The following is a 27,030-nucleotide window of genomic DNA, read 5'->3' as shown; positions in this document are numbered from 1 at the left end:
GAATTGTCAGGGGTGTCTGTGATGAGAACGCAGGGACAGCTGTCTCACCTGTTGGTTGTCGGGTCCTTGCTTCTTTTAGGTAGTAGAGAGCTTTGTCATAGTCCCCAAGATGATAGAAGGCCACACCAGACCTGTAAAGGGCCTTGAAGTTCTCTCCTTCCTTCTTCAGGACCTTGAGGCAATATTCCTTGACTCTCTCATAATTTACCAGCTCAGCCTGGAGCAGGCAAGCTGTGGAAGAAGGAAAAATACAGAGAAAACGCCATCACCCAAACTGGCAGGCTCTGACTACCTCTTGCTAGTCTAGCTTGTGGCCCACAGCCGACATGGGTCCCAGGATAGCTTTGAGTGCGGCCCAATCCATGTGTAGATGACAACACCGTCATGTCACAGTGCTAGTCACCCCTGCCTCATTCTTTCTGTGATTGAAAAATCAATGGCTACAGGACCAGTTTCATCATCAACAAATCCCCATGACTGAACGTGTTATGTAGCCTTGTATCATACGTCAAATTATGTCTCCCCTAAAAGATACGTGGGTACTATCAACAGTCAGTACCTGAGAATGTGACCTGATATGGAGACAGGATCTCTATAGAGGCAATCATGTTAAAAGCATGTCATCAGAGTGAGCCCCAATGATGTGCCTGGTTTCCTTATAAAAGGGGAGTGTGGACACAGGGAAAAACAGTAGGAAGGGACATAGACAGAAGACAGCCAGCTGTGATGGTCCCAAGGAATGCCTGAGGCTCCCAGAAGGCAGGAAAGAGCATCTGGCTAGGCCAGCAGGGGAACTCCTGAAAATGGAACAGACTATCCCTCCCAGTCTTCCAAAGGAACCAACCCACCAACACCTTGAATTTGGACTCTTACCCCTCTAGAACCGTACGACAACACATCTGTGTGACCTGAAGCCATCTAGTTTGTGGGGCTTCGTTACAGAAGCCCAAGAAAGAAGCTATCAAAGGCAGTAGCAGTAAGGCTAGCTAATGCTTGTTGACTGCCTACCTTGTACCGGAGGCATGCCTCACCATTTTATAGGCATTATCTGATGTGATCCTCAGAATATTATGGCGTAGGCACTATTATTACCCCATTTTACAGATAAGCAAATTGAGCCTTTAAGAATGTAAGAATTGTCAAGAGGCAGGGATAGGTTTAAACTACTGGCTGGCTCCACGGCCTAGATTCTTTGTTATCAGGTCAGTGGGTGTGGGGTACAACATAAGGACCATAAAGTACTTAATACGTGGCTTGGCATGCAAGGAGCATTCAAGTGAGGTTTGTTAACTTTGCTATAACTCTGTTCACTTGTTCCTGGGACATGGGCCCCCGACCTCCATCAAGATAGGTCTTTGTCTCTCTTCTTCTTTCTTGCTTGTCTCTACAGTTCCTGAGAGGGGGAGCTTTCGGATGGGCTAGTGACCAGCTCATACAGCACCCATTCCGGACATGGAACCCAAGGTGCTCCCGGCAAGAGGAAGCTAAGGGTGACAGGTGCTCTTTCCATAATCAGCCATATTTGAATAAAGCATCTCGCCTTGAAGGATTTTCTCATTGGCCTGAGCTACAGGGCTGGAACAGAGTGAGAATGTTCCTGGAGGGAGGCTGAACCATCTCGGGGCCCTGGGCACTTCACTGGGGGCCTGCTGAGACACTTCCACCATATTTAGTAAGCACTGACTAAGCAAAGAGGTTTACTGTGCACATTGAAAGGAATGCAGATAGGGGAGGGTGGGAAGGTGCCTGTCTGTTTCAACAAACCAAAGCAAAAGAGAGACACTGGACCACCCATGGCCCGTGGCCAGCCTGGGCAGAGAGCAGGAAGGACTGCTGGCCAATGTGTGGCTGTCTCCTGGTATCTTCACAACACAGGCTTTTTTTTTAGACAGATCTCACTGTGTAGTCCTGGGTGGCCTGGAACTCTCTATGCAGACTAGGCTGGCCTCAAACGCACAGAGGTCTACTTGCCTTTGCCTCCTGAGTGTATTAGAGCCGTGTGCCACCACACCCGGCTTTAATCTTAAGAGTTCTGACCCCACTCACTTCCACCCTTTTAGTAATCCTCCATCACCCGTTCTGAACCCGAACCCCATCCTTTTGCAGACTCACAGGTGAACCATCCAAACTCTCAACCCGAGGGTATGAGAACCAGGAAGTGAATGAGATCTAGAAACCAACCCACCAGGTTTTCCTAGCTGCTAGGCAGAAAGCCAAGAGCCAGTCAGCAGGGCCAGACGGCTGCTCACCCTCAGGGTGGCTGTTCACCCAGAGTCACAAGCTCTTGGTGTGCACCGGAGGCTCCTTCACCAGAAGCTAATGCCACAACCTCCCCCTCCACCTTCAGCAGTAGGTCCTGGACTCCTCCGTCCTCTCCCCGTCCCAGGCTATGCTGACAGGGAGGGGCTGATCCCACTGACAGCTACCCGTGTGGGATGTGGCTCCTACACCTGCCCGCAGAGCAGAAGGATTTCTCCTGGGTAGCTTCCCCGTGCTGTGTCTGACATCCTCTCTGACCAGGCACAGTGTCTTCTTGTGGTCTCACCCTCTATCTCTAAACACACACTTCTGTTTACTGACCTGGGAAGTCTAGGAAGGACCTCTGCTTCTTTAAAAATAGTCTTTTTGGATATCTAAAGCAGCAGAGAAAGGAAACAGGAGGCTGGAAATAGGAAAGCCTCACCCTCTGCCAGCAAAGCAAGTACAGTGCTTCATTTTGGCCCTGAGCTCATAAAAGTGTTCCTAATTCCCTTGTAGGGCATCCTATGGGAACTGGGGCACCTGATTGTGGACAGGGTTCAGACTTGGTAGGAAACAGGACTAAGCTGGTCACAGGGTGTGGAACCCCTGCTCACACTGGAGGCAGCGCCCAGGGAGACCAAGAAGTAGGCAGCCTTCCAGAGAAAGGCCGAAGCAGAAGTGGAACCTGAGAAGTCGAATCCAGATAAGGAGCCAGGGTGCCAGGCCAGGGTTTGAAAGAGGACGCAGGTGGAGAGGGTGAGAGGCTGGAGGTGACCTGAGCCCTACCTGCTGGTGATATAGAGGCACCCTTCTGCTTGGGCTGGGGAATGCTCCAGGCACATGTAATAAATCTATAGTAAGACAAGACATTTGTAGGTAGCTTTGAGTGTTGAGGAACTTAAGAATAAAGTGACAGGCTGCTTCCGACCATTCATCCTTCTTCTGTAGGCTGGGAGTTTGCAAGGGGACCCACTTCACAGCAAGGGTGCATGCTTGTGCGTGCGTGCGTGCGTGCGTGCGTGCGTGCGTGCGTGTGTGTGTGTGTGTGTGTGTGTGTGTGTGACATACGGACACACACGTGTAGAGATAGAAGCACCTGTATGTGTGTGTGCAGAAGGCAGAAGAGAATGTAGGGTGTCGTGGTCTAGCACTTTTTCCATCTCATTCCCTTGATACAGGGTTTCTCACTGAACCTGAAGCCGGGCTGGTGACCAGCAATCTTCCTGTCTCTGTCACGGTTTCATATGTGCTATGATTACAGACATGCATCTGAGCACACCTGGCTCTGTATAGGTTCTGAGATCTGAACTCAGGTCCTCACACTTGTACAGCAAACACTCTTACACACTCAACCATCTCCCCCTTCCCACAGTAATGCATCCGCTGGCTCGCTGTCAGAGCTGGGCTCAGTACTTCACACATACTGTGCATGTCTTTAAATCTCCACAGCTCTATGGAACAGGCTCTATTTTTATGCTCTTTCATAAACGATGAAATTGAGTTCAGAGAAATTAAGCAACTTGCTGAAGGTCACTCGTCTAGAAGGGGGTAGAAATGGGATACCAGACATTTCTGCCAGACCCAAGAGTGTGCCAGAATACCGGAGTACCTGCAGTTGAGGCCCTCAGAAACCTATACCACTCTTGGGAAGAAAGAACACCTTGCAAGCTACTGTGTCCAAGGGCAACAGGTAAAAGTGTGTTTTGTGGAACACCGACAGGTGTGGGTGTGGGGATGAGCCACATAAGTCTCTGGGTAGCTATGGCTGGGCCCCGACACATCTGTAGATAGCAGTGTCATATTACAGTGTCACGCTTTGGGCACCTCTGGGGGTTGAGAGACTGCTAAGAAGGCAGGTGTTACATTATAAGGGCAAGGGCAGAATGGAAACACCCCTGGATGATGGGAGGGGCCTCCACCCAACCTAAAGCACCAGGAGAGGCCTTCCTGGAAAAGGGACCTTTAAATTGAAAGTGGAATATTGGGAGTTTCTAATCTCACCATTATGAGCATTGGGAGCCAGATATATATTGGTTTTTTGAGACAGGGTCTCTCTGTGTAGCTTTCCTGGAACTCACTCTGTAGACCAGGCTGGCCTCGAACTCACAGAGATCCGCCTGCCTCTGCCTCCCGAGTGCTGGGATTAAAGGTGTGTGTCACCACCGCCCGGCCAGATAACTTTTTGATTTAGGATAAAGTCTTGGGTATTGTGGGATGGTTATCATCTCTGGCTTCTCTTCACTAGGCACAAATTGTGGCAATTGACAAATACCCCCCAGACATTGATAAATGTTCCCTGGAGAGGTAAAATACTCTTGTTGGAGGATGACTGGTCTAACCAAACTAAGGGGACTTTTTAGTCAGGTGGGAAGACAGAGAGAGAGGTTGGGGTAGGGGAGACAGATGCGCCTTGAGAGTGGACACACAGGCACACCAGCAGAGACTGTCTTAGGGATTCCAGGAAGCCACATCAGGCTGGAGCAGAGAGCCCAGTGGGAAGCCTGGGGGGAAAATGAAGCCAGAAAAGCAAGAAACCAGGACACCCAGACGTCTTTTCCATTTTGGGGGTAAGTGTGGATTTTCAGGATATTCAATTAAAATGGAAAGGGACAGGAGGGAGGCCTGGGTCAATTCGTGACATCCAGTGGGTGGAACTAGCTGGCACTGGGAAATCCCTGTTATTCCCCTGCTGTTCCTTTGCAAGTCTGAGCTACAGGGAAATTTCTGCGGAAGAAGAAGAATCCTCTCACTCTGCTGCAGTCTCTCTGTTTGAATTAAAGTTGGAATATTCCCTGGGCTGGCCCGCCTTTGCCTCTAGTCAGTAGGACAAAAATCATTTTCTCTTTGTAGGCTTTGATTTCCTATCTGCTAACCAAGGGGCCTACACTCTACTAAATAGTTTCTACCTTCTAGCAGCCTTTTAGAACTAGCAGCCTGTGGTGGTGGTGGGGAACAATGGTCTCTTCACGGCAGAACAGAATTGTTTGTCTGGATCCTTGTCCAAAGGAACTCCATCTTTCCTGTGGAGTGAGATATCTTCTTTAGGCAACTACGGTCAGAATAAGAAGGTAATGGTCAAGAGGTAAGATGACTTACACCCCCACCCCTGAGTGGATATTCTCTGTGTGTGTCTTGAGGGTGTAAGATCTGCAACAACCATCTCTAAAGCCACCCTGAAAACACATCACTAGCTTTTTGATTTCTAAGTCCTCTGAGAAGTCTGAATGAACACATCTGGAGTTGGTTAGGCAACAGAAAATAAGAAATAAAGATATGTTTCGCCCATCTTTCAGAAGAACCAGAAAGGACACTCCATCGAGTCTAATTGGTGATGCTGGCAGCAGCCAGTATGATTGACAGAGTGAATGTGAAGGCTGTAAACTTCCAACCACTCCATTCACAGAGTCCTCCTGCTCTGCCTACTTGGGTGGCTGGGGTACGGTTTTCTGAAAGGAGCTGGCAGGGTATTTCAGCTCCATGAAGACATCTATGCTCATAAAAACAAGAGAACTAGTGACTTAAGGCGCTTTAAGCACGCCCACGAACACAGAAAACCTTAAGTTCGGACATCCCCCAAAGCAGCCACACTGCGACCGCAGGCTACAGCCTCCGAGGATCTTCTCACTGTGGCACCTGTCTTCTGTTGTTCTTCCCGGGGCATTCGGGGCACGGTGACTGCCTGGGCAGGATGCCACTGACTGGCTTGAGATGAAGAGGAAGAACAAGTTCATGCACACACTGACTTGTTTCGTACGGCTGACTCACTAATATGCTCTCACCTGAAGAACTGAAGGGAAGCAGGAACCGGATGGAAAGGAAAGAGCGCTCCTGGGGTTGGGAGGGAAAAGGAACCCATTCTACAAATCGGCTCCATGATTCTTGAGTTGTCTTATATGCTCCCCCAGTCCTCAATACCTGCAAATGTGATCTTATTTAGAGGTTTAAAAAAAAGTGTCAATTTAATTGAGGGAAGGTCATTGGAGACCATTACAGAAAGTCACAACTGGTAAAAATGCAGAAAACAACTGATCATGTGGTACCCAACCCCAGCTGATACATCCACAACACTACCCCATCTCTAAGGCTCTGGGGGTCATCAAGGAAGAAAGAACAGAGAGATTCTAAGAGCTAGAGGACCAGGAAGTCTGCTGAAAGAGTGTGTATTGATGTAACTGGGAAGCTACATTCATGAAATCTCAACAGTATGGCTGCCTAAACAGGATCTGACCAATTCCAACACTAGCTAACATCCTAACATGGGGGTGGGGGTTCCTCAAGGGTCCACCCCTCAGTGAAGAGAGACTAGCAGCTAAGGACTGCTGAGACAGGAAGTTAGTCATCCCCAGGGATGAGCCTTCTAATTGGTTATCCAGTATTAAGTAGCGAACCCTAAAAAACATAGACATACAGGCTGTGTCTATGTATTTATTCACACACACACACATAACAATACTAATTAAAGACAAAGAGGCCATGAATTTGGGAGAAGGCAATAGAGGGAAGAGGGGGAGGGGAAATAATGTAATATTAATATTTTTTTTTAAAAAGAGGAGGTGTTGGAACAGGTCTCAATCCAAATGCCTTTATAAAAAGAAACATGGACAGACACTGAGCCATAAATAATAGGAAGAGATCCCCAGTGCTGCCTGAGGCGATCGTGTATTTGGATAAACATCCTTTCTCAACCTTCAGAAGGAGCTACACCTACCTGGGACCCTCAGGCTCCCGAGTAGTGTGGTAATCTGTTTCCTTGACTTTAAGACCTCCAAGTCAAGGTAATTTATTACGGCCCTAGGAAACCAATGGACCTTCCCTTGTTTCTCTTCTGAAGATAGCCCAGGAGCACCCTTTACATAGTCAGGGAGGAAATTTTTACCCACTTTGCCAAACTCGTGTGATCTGCTTTTAAAGTTATTTCAAGGAATAGTGGCACAGTAGTAAAGTGGAGGGAGTGAAGGATCCAGACAGGTGACATTATGAGCATTATCTCAGGATGACGGCATGAGATGACAGACACTCTGGGGCACACTGGCTGAGTACCCACCTTCTGTGTTCAACAGGATAATGATGCCTGGGGGCACTCTTGTGATAAAAAAAAACAAAAAACAAAAAACGACATCACTGGTATGTGTCTATGTATTTCATAGTGCTGGGATAAACACGGATTCTCATTAACGCTGTTTCTTAAGGGAGCCACTCAGGAACATGGTCTACCCAGCAACTGCACACATGGATTGCAGAAAATTTCCATCTTGAGTGTCGTCACACCCCCTCTCCCCACAACCCTGCAAGGTTACAACAGTGCATTCTTGAGAACAGGTCAGAAAGCGCAGTGTCACCTAGCCACAAAAGTGCTGATCTTCTGCATATACAAATGTCCCGCTCAGTTTTGATTTCTTGTTTTTGTTTCAAGGTCTAGTGTAGACAGGGACCCCCTTACTCCAGCTACTCCCCAAGTCTAGGCTGGATGCAGTTTTCTTCCCAGAGATGTGTTTTCCACATCGGGTTTGATAAATACAGAAAATATTTTAAAAAGGAGCTGTGAAGCCGGAAAGAGGAGGTGGGGCTGGGGAGTGGGCTAGCGAGTTCTGGGCCTATTTTCTCTTTTACGGATCAGCCTGGGGCAACCTCAGACTCTACAGCTGGCCCTCAGTCGCTTTCCTTGTCATAAATGACTGACAGCTTTATGACTGGAGCAAGCAAAGGACCACAAATTACTGGAGTCCCAGTAACACAAGAGCTTGGAGCCTAAAATGCTGTGGCTACTAGAATGAGTTTGAATAGGTTGGTCCCGGCTCTGTAAGGCACAAGAGAGCCTAGGAAGGCAGAGGGCAATCTTAGCAGGAGGTAAATTGCTGTTAGCACATCAAAGCAGACACTGGCAGCCAGGTCCCTCATCCCTCCCTACAACAAGGCCCTCCTGGCTGGCATACCCCGCCCCCTACCCTAAACTTCTCCAGCCCAGGGGCTGGGCTTCCCTTGCCCCAGCTGCCCTTTGCTATATAATCCAGCCACTTTTGTTACTCGCTCTCTCTTGGGCTTCCTGGCTGCTGCACCTGGCTCCCTTCCCTCTCCTCTCCTCTCCCCTTCCTCACGTGGCTCAGGGTCCTGTCCACTCAGGACTCTCCCACATGTCCACACCTCTGACTATGCTCTTTCACATATCTATAATAAAAATGTTCTCCTCCACCATACCTAGGAGGAGTCATGTTCTTTCCATTCTTCCTTCCTTCCTTCCTTCCTTCCTTCCTTCCTTCCTTTCATCCTTCCTCCCTCCCTCTCTCCCTCCCTCCCTCCTTCCCTCCCTCCCTCCCTTCCTTCCTTTCATCTTTCTTTTCTTTTTTTTTTTTCCCATTCAGTTGCCAGGTCAGTTTGGTAGCCTCTGAGTCAGTGACTACAATGTCCCCAGCATGATTCATTTTGCGCACTGGGTTCAAACACCTCTTGCCAGTGCTGGAAAAACGGTAAATAAGGAGGTAGTCGCAGTCACTAGCTGTTTCCCTTGTGGGCTTCTTAACAGGGTGGAAAACGGGCACTGAAGTGCAAGCTCTGAAATGCAGAGAAACCCACAGTCCTGAGAGTGTGTCTCCTAAAATCAGGTTTATTTGATGTGGGGATCCCATATGTCCACAGACTCAGGACTCCAAGGACTATGGGGACCTCTTGCATGTGAGTCCCCTCCCCAAAGTTTAGCACTTAAGAATTGCACTTCTCCAGTTAGGGACTTAGCTCGGTGGTAGAGCGCTTGCCTAGTAAGTGCAAGGCCCTGGGTTCGGTCCTCAGCTCAAAAAAAAAAAAAGAATTGCACTTCTCACTGGGCGGGTGGTGGCACATGCCTTTAATCCCAGCACTCAGGAGGCAGAGGCAGGCAGATCTCTGTGAGTTCGAGGCCAGCCTGGTCTACAGAGTGAGTTCCAGGAAAGGCACAAAGCTACACACAGAAACCCTGTCTCGAAAAACCAAAAAAAAAAAAAAGAATTGCACTTCTCTCTTGATGTTTATTTTTTGCAGTACTGGGAACGGAACCTCAGATGTGCTAAGAAAGTATTTTACTACTGAGCCATATGCCTACCCCCTTCCATTTCTTTTTTCTTTTATTAGTTTTTTCTGAGGTCACACAATGTATTTTGGTAATATTCACTCCTATCCCCCAAACTCATCCCATATCTACACCTCCTTCCCTACTCACCCATCTTTGTGTCTTTTTTTTCCTATCCATCAAGTACAGTTTGTGTTGCCCATTTACTCTAGGATATGTGACCTTCCACTCTCAAGTAGTCAGTCTACTAGGGGCCATACCCTTAAAGAAAACTGACCCCCACCCCAGCAGCTATCCTTTTCCAATAGTTTGTCAGCTAAGGGTGGTACTTATACACACCTCCCCTCCCCATGCTGGAGTTTTGTCTGGCTTGAATGTGCATAGGTCTTGTGCATGTTCTCCTAACTACAGTGAGTTCCTATATGCAGCTGCCCTGAAGTGTCTGGAAAGCACGGGTGCCTTGGAGTCATCCACCACCTCCGGCTTCTACAATCCTTCTGCCCCCACCCCCCACCCCTACAATGACTAATGAGTCCTGGGAGGAAGGGTTCTGGCTGTCCCATTTAGGGCTGAATATTCCTCAGTATCTCATTCTCTGCACCTAGTCCAGCTGTGGGGCTCTCTTCGTTCATCACCGTCTGCTGCATAAAGAAACACCTCTGATGAGAGTTGAGAAATGTACCAATCTATGGGCGTACTGATAAAGCATCAGGGGTTGGCTTAATACTCTGTCCGTTTTGCAGAATAATAGTAGTAGATTCTCCCCTAGGACCTATGACATGTTTACCCAAGGTTCTTGGCCCAGATAAAGTGCCAGGTATGGGTTTCATCTTGCGGAGTTAAGCTTTTAGTCAAATCAGAAAATAGTTGGTTACTCCCATGGTATTCCTGCCACTACTGAACCAGTGAGCGTGTCTTGCCAGGCTGGTTATTATTGTAGCTTTCAAGGTTCACATCTGGGTGAGACTGATGATTATTCTTCTGGTAATGTGCATAACACCTTCCAGAACTATAAAAACCAGCCAGTGGGTATGCATTTTGCAGGTGAGTATCATCTTGATTTCGCCATGCTCTGTGACTCAAGTATGTGGTGTCTTCAGTGACAACAAGGTCTTAATGGCAAGTTCAGGAGGATGGCGACCATGAGCGATGACATTAGCCTATGTTGGGGGGGGGGTATATGGGACCCCACTGGCCAACAACTTCAAAAGAGGTAACTCTATCTCTGGCACTGAGCTTTTTAGCTGTTAGCCTGTTGTATCTAGTAGGGGAATTGTTGACCTGCTATAGGGCAACTCCACTTAAACATTTAATGTATGTATATATTTTAAGAAGCATTACAGTAGTAGGTTTCCACATGACTTTTTCTTAAGGTCTTTGGGGTTACTTACTCCTCCCCACATTCCCTCCTTTACTATGCCCTCTGTCCCCCACTCCAGTTTAATCCTTCCTGTTCTGCTCTTCTTCTCTAACCCTTTATAGCACGATGTTCTATGTCCTTTCCCTTGAACCACCCTCCCCAGGCCTCCATATTTCCTGACCGCTATAGGTATTCCAAATGAAATCATGTATCTGGAGTCCAAGCTAACACTCACAAGGACAGAAAACATGCAACATGTGCCTTTCTGGGTCTGGGTTCCCTCACTCAGAATGATTGTTTCCAGCTCCATCCACGTACCTGTGGATTTCATAATTTTGTTCTTCTTAATAGCTGAAAAAATCCCATTGTGTAAATGTACCATATTTTCATTATCCATTCATCAGAGGATAGACATTCTAGGCTGTTTCCATTTCCTGGCCATTGTGACTGGAGCAGCAATGATCATGGATGTGCAGGTATTTCTACAGCAGGATAGAGCATCCTTTAGTTGTATAACCAAGAGTGCTAAAGCTAGGCCATACAGGAGAACTATTCTATTTCTATTTCTAGCTTTTTGAGGAACCTCCAAGACTGATTTCCACAGTGGCTGCACCAGTTTGCACACCAGTTTGCACGCCAGTTTGCAACAGTGAAGAGGTGTTCCCTTTCTCCACATCCATGCCAACATTTGTTGTCATTGTTTTAATCTTTATTGTGAGACAGAATCTTACTAAATTGCCCAGGCTTGCCTTGAACCCGTGAAAAAGAATCTATGTTAGGCTCCGGAATAACTGAGATCACAAATTTGTTTTCTTTTCTTTTTCATAAAAGACTTATTTTCGTGTGTGTGTGTGTGTGTGTGTGTGTGTGTGTGTGTGTGTGTGTTCTGTGTGTTGTATTTACACCATATGTGTGTAGGGACCTATGGAGGTCAGAAAAGGGCATTTGATCACATGGATATGGAACTGTAAGCCATTGTGAGCCACCTACATGGGTAGGAAACTAGACTTGAGTTCTCTGGAGGAGCAGAAGATGCTGAGCCATCTCTCCAGGCCCCAGATCTGTGTTTCTTCAGAAACATCCAGCTGTTAAGCCCGGGACAGTCATTAGGAACTCCAGGACTAGCTAAGGGGAGGAGATATCAGATGGCCAAGTTCTAGAGCTGAGAAATCTGCATGTGGAGACAAGTGTTCTCAGACAGACTGTCAAATCCTGGTTATTTCTCTTGGTTATTGGTTAAATTATTAAGGCCACTCCACGTAGTTTAAAGGGAGGTTTATTTTGTGGGGTAGCTTACAAATGAAGGGATAGGTTGCAGGGTCTGGGAAAGGTATGGCGCAGTCTGGCGGTGTTCCCTGGAGAACTCTGCTTGGTCTCCCTCCAGAGTCCAGGGTCCTGGAACCAAGAGAGGCCTCTCCTCCTGATCTTGGGTCTTCAGCTTCCTCCTCCGCCCCCGCCTTGTAGGCGTGACCATTACCAAAGCCTCAATGGGGGTTGGAACTTCCAGGCCAAGTCTGGAATGGCTCCCCACTACATCTCCCCCTTTTGTCTAAATAAGAAGGTTCTAACCTAATACAAGACCATATACAAAGAGATGGTTATCAAATATTGTCCAGGAGTAATGAGGGATAATGACCTAGATAAGTTGGAACTACAATCAATGGAAACAATATCAAGCAAAAAACACATACTAAAATCCAGTTATAGTTATAAATTTGTAACTCTGGACAGTGAGGCATGTCTGCTCCTGGCAGCACTGATTTACTTCAGAGAGGAGGGAAGTCTAGAGCATGGGTAGGTGGCATGTTACATAGATCATTCCAAAAGGTATCCTATCCTAAAGAACCTTAGTCTAATATTTAATATATTCTATCTAAGATATTAGGATCCGGAGTAAGCAAAGGGCTAGACCAGCTTTCTAAGCACTGACCTGAGTTACTCTTGATATCCCCTTCCCAGGCATGTTCTAGTATTTTGTCCATTTTTCAGGAATCAGAGACACAAGGAGGTTGAGTCACTTGCCAAAGGCCACCAAGTGAAGTGTCGGAGCCAGGGTTAGACTTGAAGACATCTGTCGGTCCAGGATTAAACTCTAGGCCTTCCTGTCAGTCACCTTTCATACATCTATCTACCTTCCTCACGCCGTCTCTCCCCAGCAGCTGTCAATCTGGTCTCCATGTTTTAAATGTGGTCATTTCAAAACTGTTATATGGGCTGGGCATGGTGGTGCATGCTATAGTCCTAGGATTCAGGATTCAGTGGTAAGAGGGATGTGAGTTCCAGGCCAACCTAGGATACATAGCGAGTTCAAAGGCAGCCCGGATACCTACCAAAATTCTTTCTTATAAAACAAATAAACTAATCAACAGAAAGAGAGGAAGAAAGAGAAGGGGAGGGGAGAAAAGGAAATAATATTAAGTTTTTTAGAATTATTTTTAGTCAACGTAATTCCCTTGAGCTCTAAGCTGTCACACGTATCAACGATCCGCTCTCTCTCGTGCCTGAATAGTATTCTATGGTGTGGATGTACCACAGTTAATCATGTATCTACTGAGGCACACCTGAGCTATATTTTTCCTCTGTTAAAATTAAGTTACAGAATGGTTCTGCCACCATAAGGTTTATGAATTGTGAGTTATTATGGATAAAACTGATAGGAACAGTTATTTCTCCTGTATTTCTCTTGAAAATACCTAAGAGTTCAATTCCTAGGTCATAAGGGAGAACAGCCCTTCAGTCTCTTGCTACTAAATATAAAGTGAGTTTTAGTTTCTTTCTCTCTTCCTTCCTTCCTTCCTTCCTTCCTTCCTTCCTTCCTTCCTTCCTTCCCTCCTCTTTCTTTCTTTCTTTTTTGGTTTTTTGAGACAGGGTTTCTCTGTGTAGCTTTGCGCCTGTCCTAGAACTCACTCTGTAGCTCAGGCTAGCCTCGAACTCAAAAAGATCCACCTGGCTCTGCCTCCCGAGTGCTGGGATTAAAGGCATGAGCCCCCACCGCCGGTGAGTCTTAGTTTCTTGTAGGTAGCTTTTTAAAGATCAGGTACCCCTTCCCTTCCATTTCTATTAGTAACTTACTGAGAAAGTATGGCTTTGAAAAGGTCTATCGGTTATAGCACCCTCTTGCCTACAGGTAAGGCTTGTATAGAATGCATTGGGGGAATCCCTTACTAATGAAATTGTGCCTACAGATGTGACCATCAAGTGGATTCTTTTAGTTATTAAGATTTTACTTTTCATAATCACATACTTAAGTAAGGAGATGCCCATCGTTGCAGTTGTTTACGACATATGTTTCCTTTGCTTTTCCAGACAAGCATCAAGGCTTTTTAAATCCTCACCCAGCACCCGTCATGGTAATGCTCATGATTAGTAAGTAGTATTACCTAGAAGGTATTGTTGGCTCTGCTTCCAGAAGCTAGGGCTCAGGGCACTAAGTGACTTTCTATGCTTTACACTCAACTAGCAGGGAGATAGCCAGGATCACTGACTCCCAAGTCACACCCACGGAAGCAGAACTTGGTGTTGCTATTCTCCAATGGCTTCTTCCAAGACCAGAGAGTGGGAAATGGTTGTGAGCAGGAGGGTGGCCAGATGGAAGCCAGTACCCTCCAAGTAGCTGTGTCTTTGTTCTCAGAAATATGTTCCCTTCCTGCCAACCAGACAGAGGAGTCTCCCACCACGCTGCTGCCACCCCCACACTCAGGTCCCACTTGGCAGATTCATCTCGAGGGGGTACATTTTTATTCCATCCCACAAATTTCAGACCTCCTACTTTTACAGACGATCACAGGTTCCCTCTTAGATTCAATGCGAATACTGTCGAACATGTCTGCTGTTTCTCTTGTTTCTGGGACAGGCTCTTAGGACTCCTTTGCCATTACCAAGCTGCCATTTTCCCATCTCTGAAGCCTCCAGCTGGGTGGCCCAGTGCGTTTGGTACCTGTTTTTCTCTCACTATCACTGTGGATCCTGGTCAGATGTCCTTGGTAAAGCTATTCAATAAGGACAAACTTCCCTGTGGCCTCTGCCGGGACTTCATAAGGAAAGCACTCAAAAGATACTGCTTTCTTCAAGTTTTAATTCATATTCAACTCTGTTGGCAAGCCATCCCTTCACACTGATGGTCCTGCATGTGTAGAGTCAACTGTCAGTCAAACATATTTGGGGGAAATAAAAGAAAAAAACTGCACCCATATTGAACAGACTTTTTACAAGAAATGGTAAAAATTGTAAATTTCTTGTAAAAAGTCTGTTATGTACAGACTGTATGGTCATTATTTCCTAAGACAGCATTACAGCTGTCCACATGGCAATTGCATTTTTAGGTCATGTAAGTAATCAGGGGTGATTTAAAGTACACAGGAGTATGTGTGGAGGTTACATACATAAGGAACAAGAGGATCTGGAGATCTTTGCTGTCTAGTAGGGCTCCTGGAACCAACGCCCATGTAGATTTGGAAGATGATGGAATAACCGATGAATGGCTGGTGATGGAGCCAAGACTGAAAGCCAGTTTAGAACCCTCTCAGCAAAGACTATAGTAACAGTCCTTTACGGGACTTTGGAATCCACTAAAGAGAGCTGTAGCACCGAGTCCCAAGGTCAGTTCAGCCTTTGGTGACTGTCTCATGTCACTTCCAAGAAGGAGGTCCCTACCTGGCTGCTATGGCAGCTCTCTCCCATGTTATCACAACCTCGGTCCCCAAACCTCACTCTTGATCTTGATGTGATAGAGAAGGCAGTGGGGGAGATGAGGGATGACAGGACAGTGTTTGCTGAGTCTATATTAATCCTCACTCTTCTTTCTGGAAGCTTGCAGGGATACTGGGTGAGTTCAAGTGGACGAAATACAGCCTACCCTTTGGGTAGGGTCAGTTTGGCTATTTGCTAAGTGATGGATGACATGTGCAATCACTAGAAATACCCAGGAGAAGCCCACCTGGTCCTATCTTTGCCCTGTCAGTTCTGTCCCAGGACATATCTTGGTCTGGCCTTGAGCCAGGGATGGGGAGAAATCAGAAGCGAGATTTTCACCCTGTTCTTTTTTTGACCGTGTGGTGGTCTGAATGGGAATGATTGCACCCACCTCACACCCATATCACCAGAAGACCCACCTACCTTTAATCTGGCCACACCTGCCCGTGGCAACCTACAGAAAAGACAAAGAAAAGCTCTCTGCCGGCTGCCTTCGGATCAGGATGTAAAGTTCTCGGCTACTGCTCCAGCACCACGTCTGCCTGCCTGCTGCCTGACACCATACTCCTCACATGATGGCAATGGACTAATCCTCTGAAACTGTAAGTGAGCCCCCAATTAAATGCTTTCCTTATAAGAGTTTCCTTGGTCACGGTGTCTCTTCACAGCAATAGAACAGTAACCAAGACAAATCAAAACAACAGCAACCAAACCAAACCTTTCTGTTCTGATAACCTTTCCTGTCATTCTTGAGTGACTCCAGTGACGCCTCTTCTGCCCCTGTTGTCTCTCCCACTGGCCTTCCATCATGTTATCAGATGCTTGGGGGTAAGTTAACAGGCACAAATGAAACGGGAAGAGCCACAGTATCAGATCAGATTGTTAAGGTAACCAAGACATTGACTAGTAGGACTCTAGCTAAATGAACGGTGGCACATGGATGCAACTGGGCACACTGTAGAGAATAAGAATATTTAATGGCACCAAAAATATTCTCAATGGAAAATACTGGTGGAAAACGGAGAATGCAAAAAAAAAATTTGTGCATTGAATGCTGTTTAAAAAAACACAACCTCCCCACCCTCCACCCCCACCCCCATCCCCCACGCTCTCAAGGATTATCTGAGGCAGCTGATGAAGATAAGTGTGGGGAATCTTAGAGGCAGGTACTGGGTAATTCGAGGAGACAGAATACAACCAAACTGCTCTGCATATGTAATGACAGGCGCTGGGAAGGCATGGGAATGAGGAATAAGTGATAAACAGAGCAGGTAGAAGGAACCTGCCAGACAAGTAAGGGTTTAGTAATTCATTCCTGATAGTGCGATGGCTGATAAGTTCTAATAATAAGAATTTCCAAGAGACAGAAATGTTTCGTGCATCTCATAACCTCCAGTAAAAACCTGGAGTAACTCAACAGACTGGTGTAGTGGTATGCAAAGAGATGGCAGGGAGGCCTGGGCTGCTTTTGGTGACATCTAGGGGGACTGAGCAGCACCTTGTGGAACTGAAAGAGTCAAAAGAGACCAACTTCATTCTTTTTTCCAGACAGTGTTTCTCTGTGTAGCTTTGGTGCCTGTCCTGGATCTCGCTCTGTAGCCCAGGCTGGCCTCGAACTCACAGAGATCCGCCTGGCTGTGCCTCCCGAGTGCTGGCATTAAAGGCATGCACCACTGCTGCCTAGCTTCCAACTTCATTCTTAAACAAACTGGAGAAAGGTAAATCTTGAAGTGAGGTGGCTGGTGACTATTATTTATTGTTGTCATAACTTCTTATACTTTCAACAACTTCAATTACTACTGTGTTTTATTTTTTAATTAGAAACTATTAAATCAAAATATGAAGAAAGACCAAATGTGGGTTTCTATTCTGTTGAAGAGAGAAGGGTTTCTACACAGACAGTGCTGCCTGGTTATAGGGCAGTACCTCAGGGTTGTCTGGGGTTGAGAGGACTGGGGACATCCTGGTCTTCAAACACCTGAGAGGAGATCCAAGGGACACACATCCACTACTCTTTCTCACTCCCAGGATACCCAGCCAGGCCAGAGCTGTCTCCATCCTCAGCCTAGGAGGCAGTTCTGGCCTCCAGGTGCCTGAATGACATGCAGAAGATGGGCAGCACCTGTCTGTGACTTGTCCCATGGTCACCTGCCACATCCCACTCACTCCATCATCCCACTTGCTTTCTTGTTAAGCTCCATGGTGACCGACAGGGACCTGAATGATTGCAGAATGTATCTTCTCATCTCATCAAGGCCTGCTGTCAGACAGCTGGAGACAGGTTTGATTTGGGAGAGCACCCGCCTGCCTGTAGCTCTTTCCCTGCTGGTTCAGTTCAAAGAAAGAAGCGGGGGAACCCTGGGACAGAGGATAAACTATGGAGAACAGACACATCCAGACACATCTAACTGAGCCTCATTCACTTACAAGATGTCAGCCTGGAGCCCATGACAGCCTAGAAGCCAGCAGTTTCTTTCCTTTGTGTGTGTGTGTGTGTGGGGGGGGTGTACATGGGTTATAGAGGCCAGAGGCTAACTTTGGTGTCTCCCTCTGTCACTTTCCACCATATATATTGAGACGACGTCTCTTACTTGAACCCAGAGCTCGTGATTCAGCTAGTCTAGGTAGGAGTCTTGCTCTGGGGATACTCTTGTCTTTACTTCCCAAGTGCTGGGCTTACAGGTGGGCCACCACTCCTGCCAAGAGCTTACGCGGGTGCTGGGTGATCTGAACTCTGGTATTCAAGCTGTTAGCAAGTACTCTACCCATTGCCCTGTCTCTCCAATGCCCACCAAGCAGTTTCTATGTGTTTCCTGAATGGATCCCTCACTCCTGAGAAGCCGGAAGCGGGTACAGGCTTTTGACTCTCTGAGGCCAGAAAAGGGGGTCCTGATGGGATTCAGCTGACTCTCAGAGAACATCTGGTCAGTTTTTCCTTCACTCACACTCCCCACACGGACACCAAAGGTGTTGGATACGTCTTGCTCACCTTTCCTACCCTGTGGCTGCTTGGTGGGGGAAACTTCCATGACCCCTCCCTTGTCCTCAGAGTTTTCTCATCCCCTTCTCCATGCCCCTAGTGCCTAGCCTCCTTTGCCACATCCTCCTCACCTCCTCACGTATACTTCCCCCTACTGACATTAATATAGCCACCTCTGCACATAGCCCTCATCTTAACCAGCTTCTCCGTGTCAGGCACGGTGTGGGGTGCAGACGCCTGCATCGTTTAACCACATGGCATCCCCATGTGGTGCCTATCTTACTCCCATGCAGGAACGAACAAAGTGGTTCCCAGGGGTTAAGTTCTGTCTGGAGTTAACAGAAAAGCCAAGATTCAAATCCAGATCCTTATGCTAAACAGGGATCTTTCTCCATTACTCTGCCTTGTGCATTTCTGGGGTCCTGCTGTGAGGCTCAGGCTTTCCTCGGTGTTTTGTGCCCCTCCTCATCCCTGAACGCAGGCATCTAGCCTTCCCTATAGAGGTGTCAGAGAAGAGTCTACTCAAATTTTTAATAGTTCTGTGGTCTCTACAATCTGGAGGTGGCATGCCTATCGGAGAAAAGTGTGCTAAGTGCTCAGTTTTGACTAAAACTTTCAGATCTGGCCAGACTCCCCAAGATAGCCTTACCACGGGTAGCCTTTTTTTTTTTTTTTTTTTTGGTGAGATGCTACAATGTGGCCGGCATTTATTCCCCGAAAATCTTGCCCTTGCCAGCCTGTGTCTCAAAAGCTTTTTTTTGTTTCTCTCCCTGCCTCCCTGGGGTCATTTCTGGTACTGACTGCAAGGCTAGAGTCAAAATCAGAATTTTTGACGAATCAGGGCAGATACAGCATCAATAGGTGCTATTTCCGGTCAACAACGGATGCCGGGATCCATACAGAAATTTAGCTTGGCTTTAACCCCTCCTCAATCCACCATCCTCTCAGACACCCCATATCCCTAACGTCCGGGGAGACAATGAAATCCCTTGGCCTCTTCTCTGAGTTGCAGGGGTTGCCTGGCAATCTCAGCCAAGTTCTCTGACTGCGTAGCTGTCAGCACAGATGAGTCAACTGGAATAAAAGAGAGATTGTTTCCCATTTCCCTCCCCAGATCTGGCAGTCCCCAGAGACAAAGGATAAAACAGGAGGATGGCTACAAACCCTTCAGATTCCTAGTGGCTTGGTGCTCCTTCAAGGGGGTTTGGAGAGAAGCTGCCCCACTGTTTATATACGGGGGAAACCGAGCCTCTGAAGGATGGGATCTGCCTGAAGTTGCAGAGCAAGGTTTCAGCAGAGCCTGGTCTTAAAGTCTGGCCCCCACTTGGCATTCTGAAAACAGAGTGGTTCAAATTTGGGTGGTGAAGAGCCATGGCAGGTGTCCAGTGAAGATCAGATGAATGAGTAGGCTTCCTTCTGGTACTCTGTTGGAGCCAGCAGCAGACAGGATTCCCTAGACAAGAATCCTGAACACTCATCCTTCCCCTTCCCAAATGCTAGAGACACATCAGTAATGTTCAGGACCAACCTGAGTCACAAGCGGTGTTCCTATCCTTCCCCGTCTCACTACCAGATCCAATTTATGCTAATGTGCGACATTCTCCCTACTCTGTGAGCTACCATGCTGCCAGGATCGAGCTCTGTATGTGGACTGGATCCTATCAGGGGGCATAAAGAGAAAACATGGGGTCTGGGATAATTTGTTTGATATCTTTGATGTTACTGTCTGACAAAGACAGACAAGACATAGTTGATTCCCAGAGTGATACTGAGAAATATGTTTGTGTGTTGGGTTATCTTGGGGTAAATGTAAGGAAAGTGAGAGAGCTCATAATTTCTCTACACAGAAAACTAATGTCATCATTTTTCTTTAAAAAAAACAAAAAACGTTATGATGCATACAGTTAGACAAGCCAATATTACAGAAAGATTTCAAATAAAGAGCTCAGCTCCTGTGTCAGTCTGCCTTTCTTCTGTCTGAAGTTCCTCAACTAACCTCTGTTTTCAAAGGTGACAACTGACTGCTTCTCTGTGGTTTCACATAATCTCAAATGCTCTTAAATATTCAAGTAAGGGAAGTTATATTAAATGCTGTTCTGCATTCTGCCTTTTTGCATAATAAATTGTGGAGACTGGTCTCTATGAGGACACACAGAAGCATGCTGTTCTGTGTGATGGCTTGTGGTTCAGAAGCGAAGGACATGGGGAATTTATCTTTAAGAGTCGAGATAGGACTTTAGAGGTCCCAGAATCCAACCCTTCATTTTTATAAACTAGAAACCCCATAACTCATGAGGTAAAATTCCTTGGCTCGAGGCACACAGCCAAAAGGAGACAGAATTGTAGTCCAGGTCCCTCACATCAGGCAAGGCTTCTGCTATATTCCTAAGGATGGGCTTGTGTGAAGAGAGCAGCCACAGGTCAGCTTCCAGAGAACACACCCACTGCACCTTCCCCAGGAGGTGATTTCTTCTGTTTGAAGTCAACACCTACTCTTACCACTCCTACTTAGACTTCTCAAAACTTGTGGCTGGAGCCACAAACTCTGGAGCAGGCAGGACACCAAGAGGAGGCAACAGGGTGGGCTTCTGAGTCTCTATGCTCATTGAATAGTTTCAAATATTGGATTATATTATGGAATATTATTTTAAGATGTATTACATTTGTTTACACTGTGAGACATTTGTTCTAATGATGCAAAGATGTATTACATTCTTTTTGTGTGTGTGTGAGTGGGGGGGGGTGTGTTTCAAGGCATGGTTTCTCTGTGAAGCTTTGGAGCCTATCCTGGAACTTGCTCTGTAGACCAGGCTGGCCTCAAATTCCCAGAGATCCACCTGCCTCAGCCTCCCGAGTGCTGGGATTAAAGGTGTGTGCCACCACCACCTGGCTGTATTGCATTCTTTTATGCTGCATTTGTTTAACTCTGTGAAGCTGTGTTACTTTGCCTGTCTACAACATCTGATTGGTCTAATAGGTAGGCAGGAGAAAGGACAGGTGGGGCTAGCAGGCAGAGAGAGTAAATAGGAGGAAAAATCTGGGAAGAGGAGATAGAGGAGCAAGAGAAGGAGAGGAGGACTTGAGGGGCCAGCCACCCAGCTACACAGCCAGCCATGGAGTAAGAAGTAAAGAAAAGTATATAGAAAGGTAAAAGCCCAGAGGTAAAAGATAGATGGGATAATTTAAGAAAAACTGGCTAGAAACAAGCCAAGCTAAGGCTGGGCATTTATAAGTAATAAGTCTCTCTGTGTGTATTTATTTGAGAGCTGAGTGGCGGGCCCCCAAAGAGCAAAGGGTGAAAACATCCAACCACAGGCTCCTTCTCTGACTACACAAACTCAGGTCATCTTTCCACTGACACGGGAGGGTGTTTAGGCTTACGGTTTGAATGTGGAATGTCCCCACAAGCTCAACTGTTTGAACAGTTTGTCTCTATTTAGTGGCTCTGTTTTGGGTGAGGGTTGGGAAGTAGCTGGCAGACAGGGCAGCAGGCTTGTGGGATATAGCCCTGCTTTCTGCCTGAGCAGCTCATGTAACCAGTCACCGCAGGCAGGCTCTCCACGCCTCAGCCACAGATCCACGCCCACAGTTGCGCCTTCCCAGCATGATGGAATGTGAGCCCCAACCAATTCTTCCTCTCTTCATTTGTTTCTGTCATAGACTTTGTCACAGCATGAAAAGTCACCAACACGCCAGCTCTGCCTGGTCACAGAAGCCAGGACAGAAGTCACAGAAGTTGGTCTCTAAGGATCACCACAAGATGAGAAAGCTAGTCCCATGAGACACAAGCACAGAAAGGGATGCATACGTTCTAGAAGAAATGACGGAAAGATGAACAAGGGAGTTGCCCTAGAAATGTCAAAGTGCATCCTTCTAACAGCGATGAGATGCTGTTGCAAAAGAAGAAAGCAGATGAACCAATAGAAAATTCAAGAAGGCACCTTTTAGTACCCAAGCCAATGCCTGCAGAAGTTAGAGATATCAGATTGTCTTTGGCCTTAAAAAAATTTAATTTTGTTTATTTATGTTTCTAATTATGTGTCTCTGTGTGGGTATGGCACATGGTATCAGTGCCCGAAGAGGTAAAAAATGTCAGATCCCGGCAGAGCTGAAGTTACAGGCAGCTGTGAGCGACCCAAAGTGGGTGCTGGGAACCAAACTCAGATCCTTTTCAAGAGTAGGACACGCTCTTGACAGCAGAGCCATCTCTCCGCCCCCATCTTTGGTCTTTTTATGTCTCATGCTGCTGTCTGGGCTAGGGCACATTACTGTGTTGTGATTGAGACTCAGCCACACCCATTATCTGGACAGAAATATAAAACCATTTCAAACATACATCTGTCTCCAAAGGAAACAGGAAGTCCTGGGTTGGTTGGTTGCAACATCCAGTTCCCATCCTCACCGTTTGGAACAGGTACAGCCTGGTGCCTAACCTTTAACACCCTATTGGCTTTTCCGCATCTTGATATTTCTTCCTGTCTGGACAGCAGCCAGATCTTTGCATCTTGCACAGACATTCTTGAGTATCTGGGTTGTGGGGAATCTGGTCTTAAGATCCCTTCAAGAGTTTCTGGCTAGAGGCTACATGATGGATGTCCCTTGGAGGCCAAGTAAGGAGCTTCAGAGTCCACGTTAGAGACTCAGCCCAAAGTCCGAGGTCAGACTGTTCTTCCCAGTGTCTTCCCTGAACATGTTCTACACATTTAATCCTTCCATCTTTCTTTAGAAGATGGTTTTAGAACTACATTTATAAGGTCTTTAAGACATATTGTCCAAATGCTACCTACGTGACAGTTCCAGATAACAGCAGCTTTGAGGCTCTCTTCCTCCTTTTTAATTCTTACCCCAAATCTCATCTTTTGGCCACCAGGTAATTGTTTATTACTAGTCTCTGAAATCCTCTCATCTTTCAATCATTTTTGTAATTCAATCACCCCTATGCTAGGCTATCTGGTTCCATGTCTGTTTTTGCCGAATACTCTTTTTCTTTTTAGACTTCATCTCAGAATCTACACCCAGTTTTGTATATTTTAGATGTATCCATTCAGCCATCTCCTACAGTCTCGTTGAGGATTGACTTCAAAAGCAAACCACTTATGAAGCTGCCTGGGGCCCTTGTTCAGAAGCATCCAGTATCCAGTGCTTGGTTTTATATTTTTCTGATGCCTTCTTCAAATTTTGAACCTGTGTTTTGTAGAGGAGGTTTGATGACACCATATACCGTACAGTACTGTTCTTGGAAGCCTCATTCACATATGAATTCATAATACCCCACAAGCACAGACTTCTGGCAGATCCATGACACAGAGTTCAATGTGAGTGGGTAAAGGTGTCATGTCTTTAATTAAGTAGACATGTTGGCAAACCCAAGAGACCACACTCTTCCTTAAACCAGAAACTTCTTCAAAATTAGTGGGCGGGGCGGAGGGGGGGATGTTCTAAGTAACACAAATGTCCTATAGAACCCTGTTGTATCCTTTCTTATTTCTTTTGAATCTCTGGCTTAGCCAACCACTTATGCTGGAAATGGCACAAACAAAAGGACAGAGTAACCCATGGTTACTTCCTCTTTCCTTACTTATCAGAAAACCCTGTGGGAAGTGTGCATATGGCATCTGCATATAAAATATGCATATAAGGAAGTTAAATAAAAACAGTTCATATGTGTTGCAATTCTACTTTTCCAGTAGGAATGAATTATGCATGCATGTAGGAACTACAAAATACGAATTGTGTAATTTTTGATTCCACATACAAGTTAAATAGTCATATTCTCATTTAAAACTGACATTGTACAAAACACAGATGAACAGTAAAATTCATTCCAATATAAAAATTTAACTTTCTTTACTTGTAATGACATTAAATAGCAAATTTAAAAACCACCATTTCAAGAGAGAGAAACCAAAAAAGAAAAGTTTTATCTTTCACCTTGTTTGGTTAGTGTTTTTGAGACAGTCCAGCTTGAATTCACTATGTAGACCAGATGGGTTAGTCATGAACTCACTGTGTAGACCAGGCTGGCTGGCCTTGGACTAACTATGTAGACCAGACCAACTAGTCCTGAACTCACTATGTAGACCAGACTGGCTAATTCTGAATGCTTATGTAGACCAGGCTGGCTAGCCCTGAACTTACTATATAGACCAGGCTAGACCAGGAAAGCTATCCTTGAACTCATGACCCTCTTGCCTTAACCTTCCAAGTACTGGGTTGCAGTCATGTCCCAGGTAAAAATTTTATCTTTTAGGATCGTTAGTGATTTGATTTCTCTGCTTTTTGAACAAGTTCCATATTTTCTTTTCTTTTGTTTTTTTTCAAGACAGGGTTTCTCTGTGTAGCCCTGGCTGTCCTGGAACTCACTCTGTAGACCAGGCTGGCCTTGAACTCAGAGATTCTCCTGCCTCTGCCTCTTGAGTGCTGGGATTTAAGACATGTGCCACCACCACTTAAGTTCCATGTTGTGCTAGACTCTTGCCATAATTAGGTTCCTATTGCTGTGACAGAACACCATGACCAAACACAACTCGGAAGGAGGGGGTTCATTTGGACTTACTCATCTCAGTTACAATTCATCATGCAGGGGAGTTGCTAGGGCAGGAGCTGAAGCAGAGGCCATGGAGGGGTGCTGCTTACTGGCTTCCTCTTTGTGGTTTGCTCATCCTACATTCTTATACAACCCAGGACCACCAGCCCACTATGGGCTAGGCCATTCCACATCAAGCATAAGCAAGAAAATATCTCACAGATTTGCCTATAGGCCAATCAGATGGGGGGCATTTGCTCAATAGAAGTTCCCTCTTTGGAAAAAAACGATCTTGGCTTGTGTCAAGTTGACACACAAAAAAAAACCTAAGACAGCTCTGAAAATTATGTGCCCAGCCCTGACCTCATGACTTCAAGACATGTCTACTAGCACCAATAAAATTAGTTTCAGAGACACTATCCCAGGATTTCTCTTGGTATGAACTTGCTCCTAGGCTTTGTCATACTTTTATATTGGGGTCTTCAGGTGAGACTAATATGATACTGTCTACCCTTTGGTAAGACAAAACAAATCTCCCAAACATAGCTCTAAATAGATAGAAAAATAGCAATAGAACAAAATGGCAAGTGTTTATTACAGGTCATGAGGAATATAGGGCACAAATTTCTAGCTGTCGCTTGGATCCAATGGCACCTATCTCCACAGCTGCCGTTTAAATCTTGGGCATCACTTGAAAATATCAATAAAGCAATGTGTGGTGCATCTCTGTAGCCATAACCCAGATACAGCCTCCAGAGCCCCAAGAGGAAATGCTCTACCCTTCATGAGGTTCCAAGGCCCCAGGAGAATCATGTATCTTGTTCAGGTCAACAAGACTCAATCGGCTGTCCAATGCATGCTTGCTCTGTGGCCTCAGTAAGGCTCAGATTCTTCAGTCTTCCTGGGTGGGTTAGATTAGCTTGTCTATTGAAATTCTGAAAGAAGAAAATACTATACCCTTGAGTTTCCCAGAGAACAAGGCATGCAAAACCCTATCTATTGACCATGCACAGCTAGCCAGAGTCCTCCCACCAAAAATGAAATCTGAGTCAGAACTGGCAATAATTTGGAGCCATTTGCAGACTGCCTGCACACCCTTCTTGGGCCCCCAGGGACATTCAAATGGGTGTTAGACTAACACCTCTTACTGTATCCTAGAATCTCTCTTGCTATTATTCTTCAGGGTTCTATAGACAAAGTATGGGGGTTCGTAGGCTTAAGTTTTCTCCAGAAGCCTCACCCCAGCCTCTTGTTTGGAGAGAGCAGCCCTTAGTAACACAACCTAATTCTCTAGGTATTTCTAGGCTATTCTAAGTTCCTTCCCAATGCCAAGCCTCTATCTTTACATATGGCTCTATGTCAAGGACAGTGCCTTAAGAATCACATCACCAGGTTGCCCAGGGGCCACAAAACCCCGGATGGAAGGGTTAGCTGCTTTTCTGCCAGGATGAAGCTGCTCTTGCCCACCTCCTTCCTGTTAGCCAGGACTCAGGGTAAAGGCTGTCTCATGGGCCAGGCTGCACTGTGCTAGCTGTAGCTAAAATAACACAAGTCTTTCTTCTTTTCTTTCTATCCAAAGATAACTGAAAATACACTTAAATGTTTTATTTTGTGTTGAAAATAATCTTCATGAAACTAATTTAATGAAGTATAAAAATGTTTCTGACACAGTGGTAAGCGGGGTCAAGAGCAGGATGTGTGACTGTGTACACAGGAGGACAAGGAGCCTTGATTTATAAACACACACACATTCAACACAGATTTCCTTTTTTGGTTTTTGTTTTTTTAGATACAGTTTCTCTGTATCTAAACAGAACAGCCCTGGCTGTTCTAAACTCACTCTGCAGACCAGGCTGGCCTTGAATTCAGAGATCCACCTGCCTCTGCCTCCCAAGTGCTGGGATTATGGTGTTTGCCACCACCATCTGACTAAACACAGCTTTCTTTTAGGTGGTAGAGTTAGAGGTCATTCTTAATTTATTTAAACATTTTGCTGTTTTCTAGAAGAAATCATCTATATAGGTATCTACTACTTTGATAATCCTGTGATACAGGGTTATTTGCTGCTATCTAGAACTTCGGAGAGACTGGGAACTGTACCATCCCAAAGGAGAGCAACGTCAAGCTTCTCATCAAAGTGATTTCTGTGCAGAGCCTTCCTGCTAGATGATGAATTTTCCACACAGGGTATA

General features: G+C 46.0%; 1 protein-coding gene across 1 annotated transcript in view; it reads right to left on the bottom strand.

The window, feature by feature from the left end:
* Ttc9 (tetratricopeptide repeat domain 9) overlaps window positions 1-27,030 on the bottom strand; it is a 36,781-nt gene that overhangs the window by 6,655 nt on the left and 3,096 nt on the right. The window contains exon 2 of the mRNA XM_036206358.1: window positions 49-231. Coding sequence (XP_036062251.1) covers window positions 49-231 — 183 coding nt within the window. The remainder of the gene's footprint in view (window positions 1-48; window positions 232-27,030) is intronic.

This window comes from Onychomys torridus, chromosome 14, assembly GCF_903995425.1.
Source record: "Onychomys torridus chromosome 14, mOncTor1.1, whole genome shotgun sequence".
NCBI lineage: Eukaryota > Metazoa > Chordata > Mammalia > Rodentia > Cricetidae > Onychomys > Onychomys torridus.
Note: the sequence above shows the minus strand (reverse complement) of the source record. Positions and strands in the feature narration are given on the sequence as shown.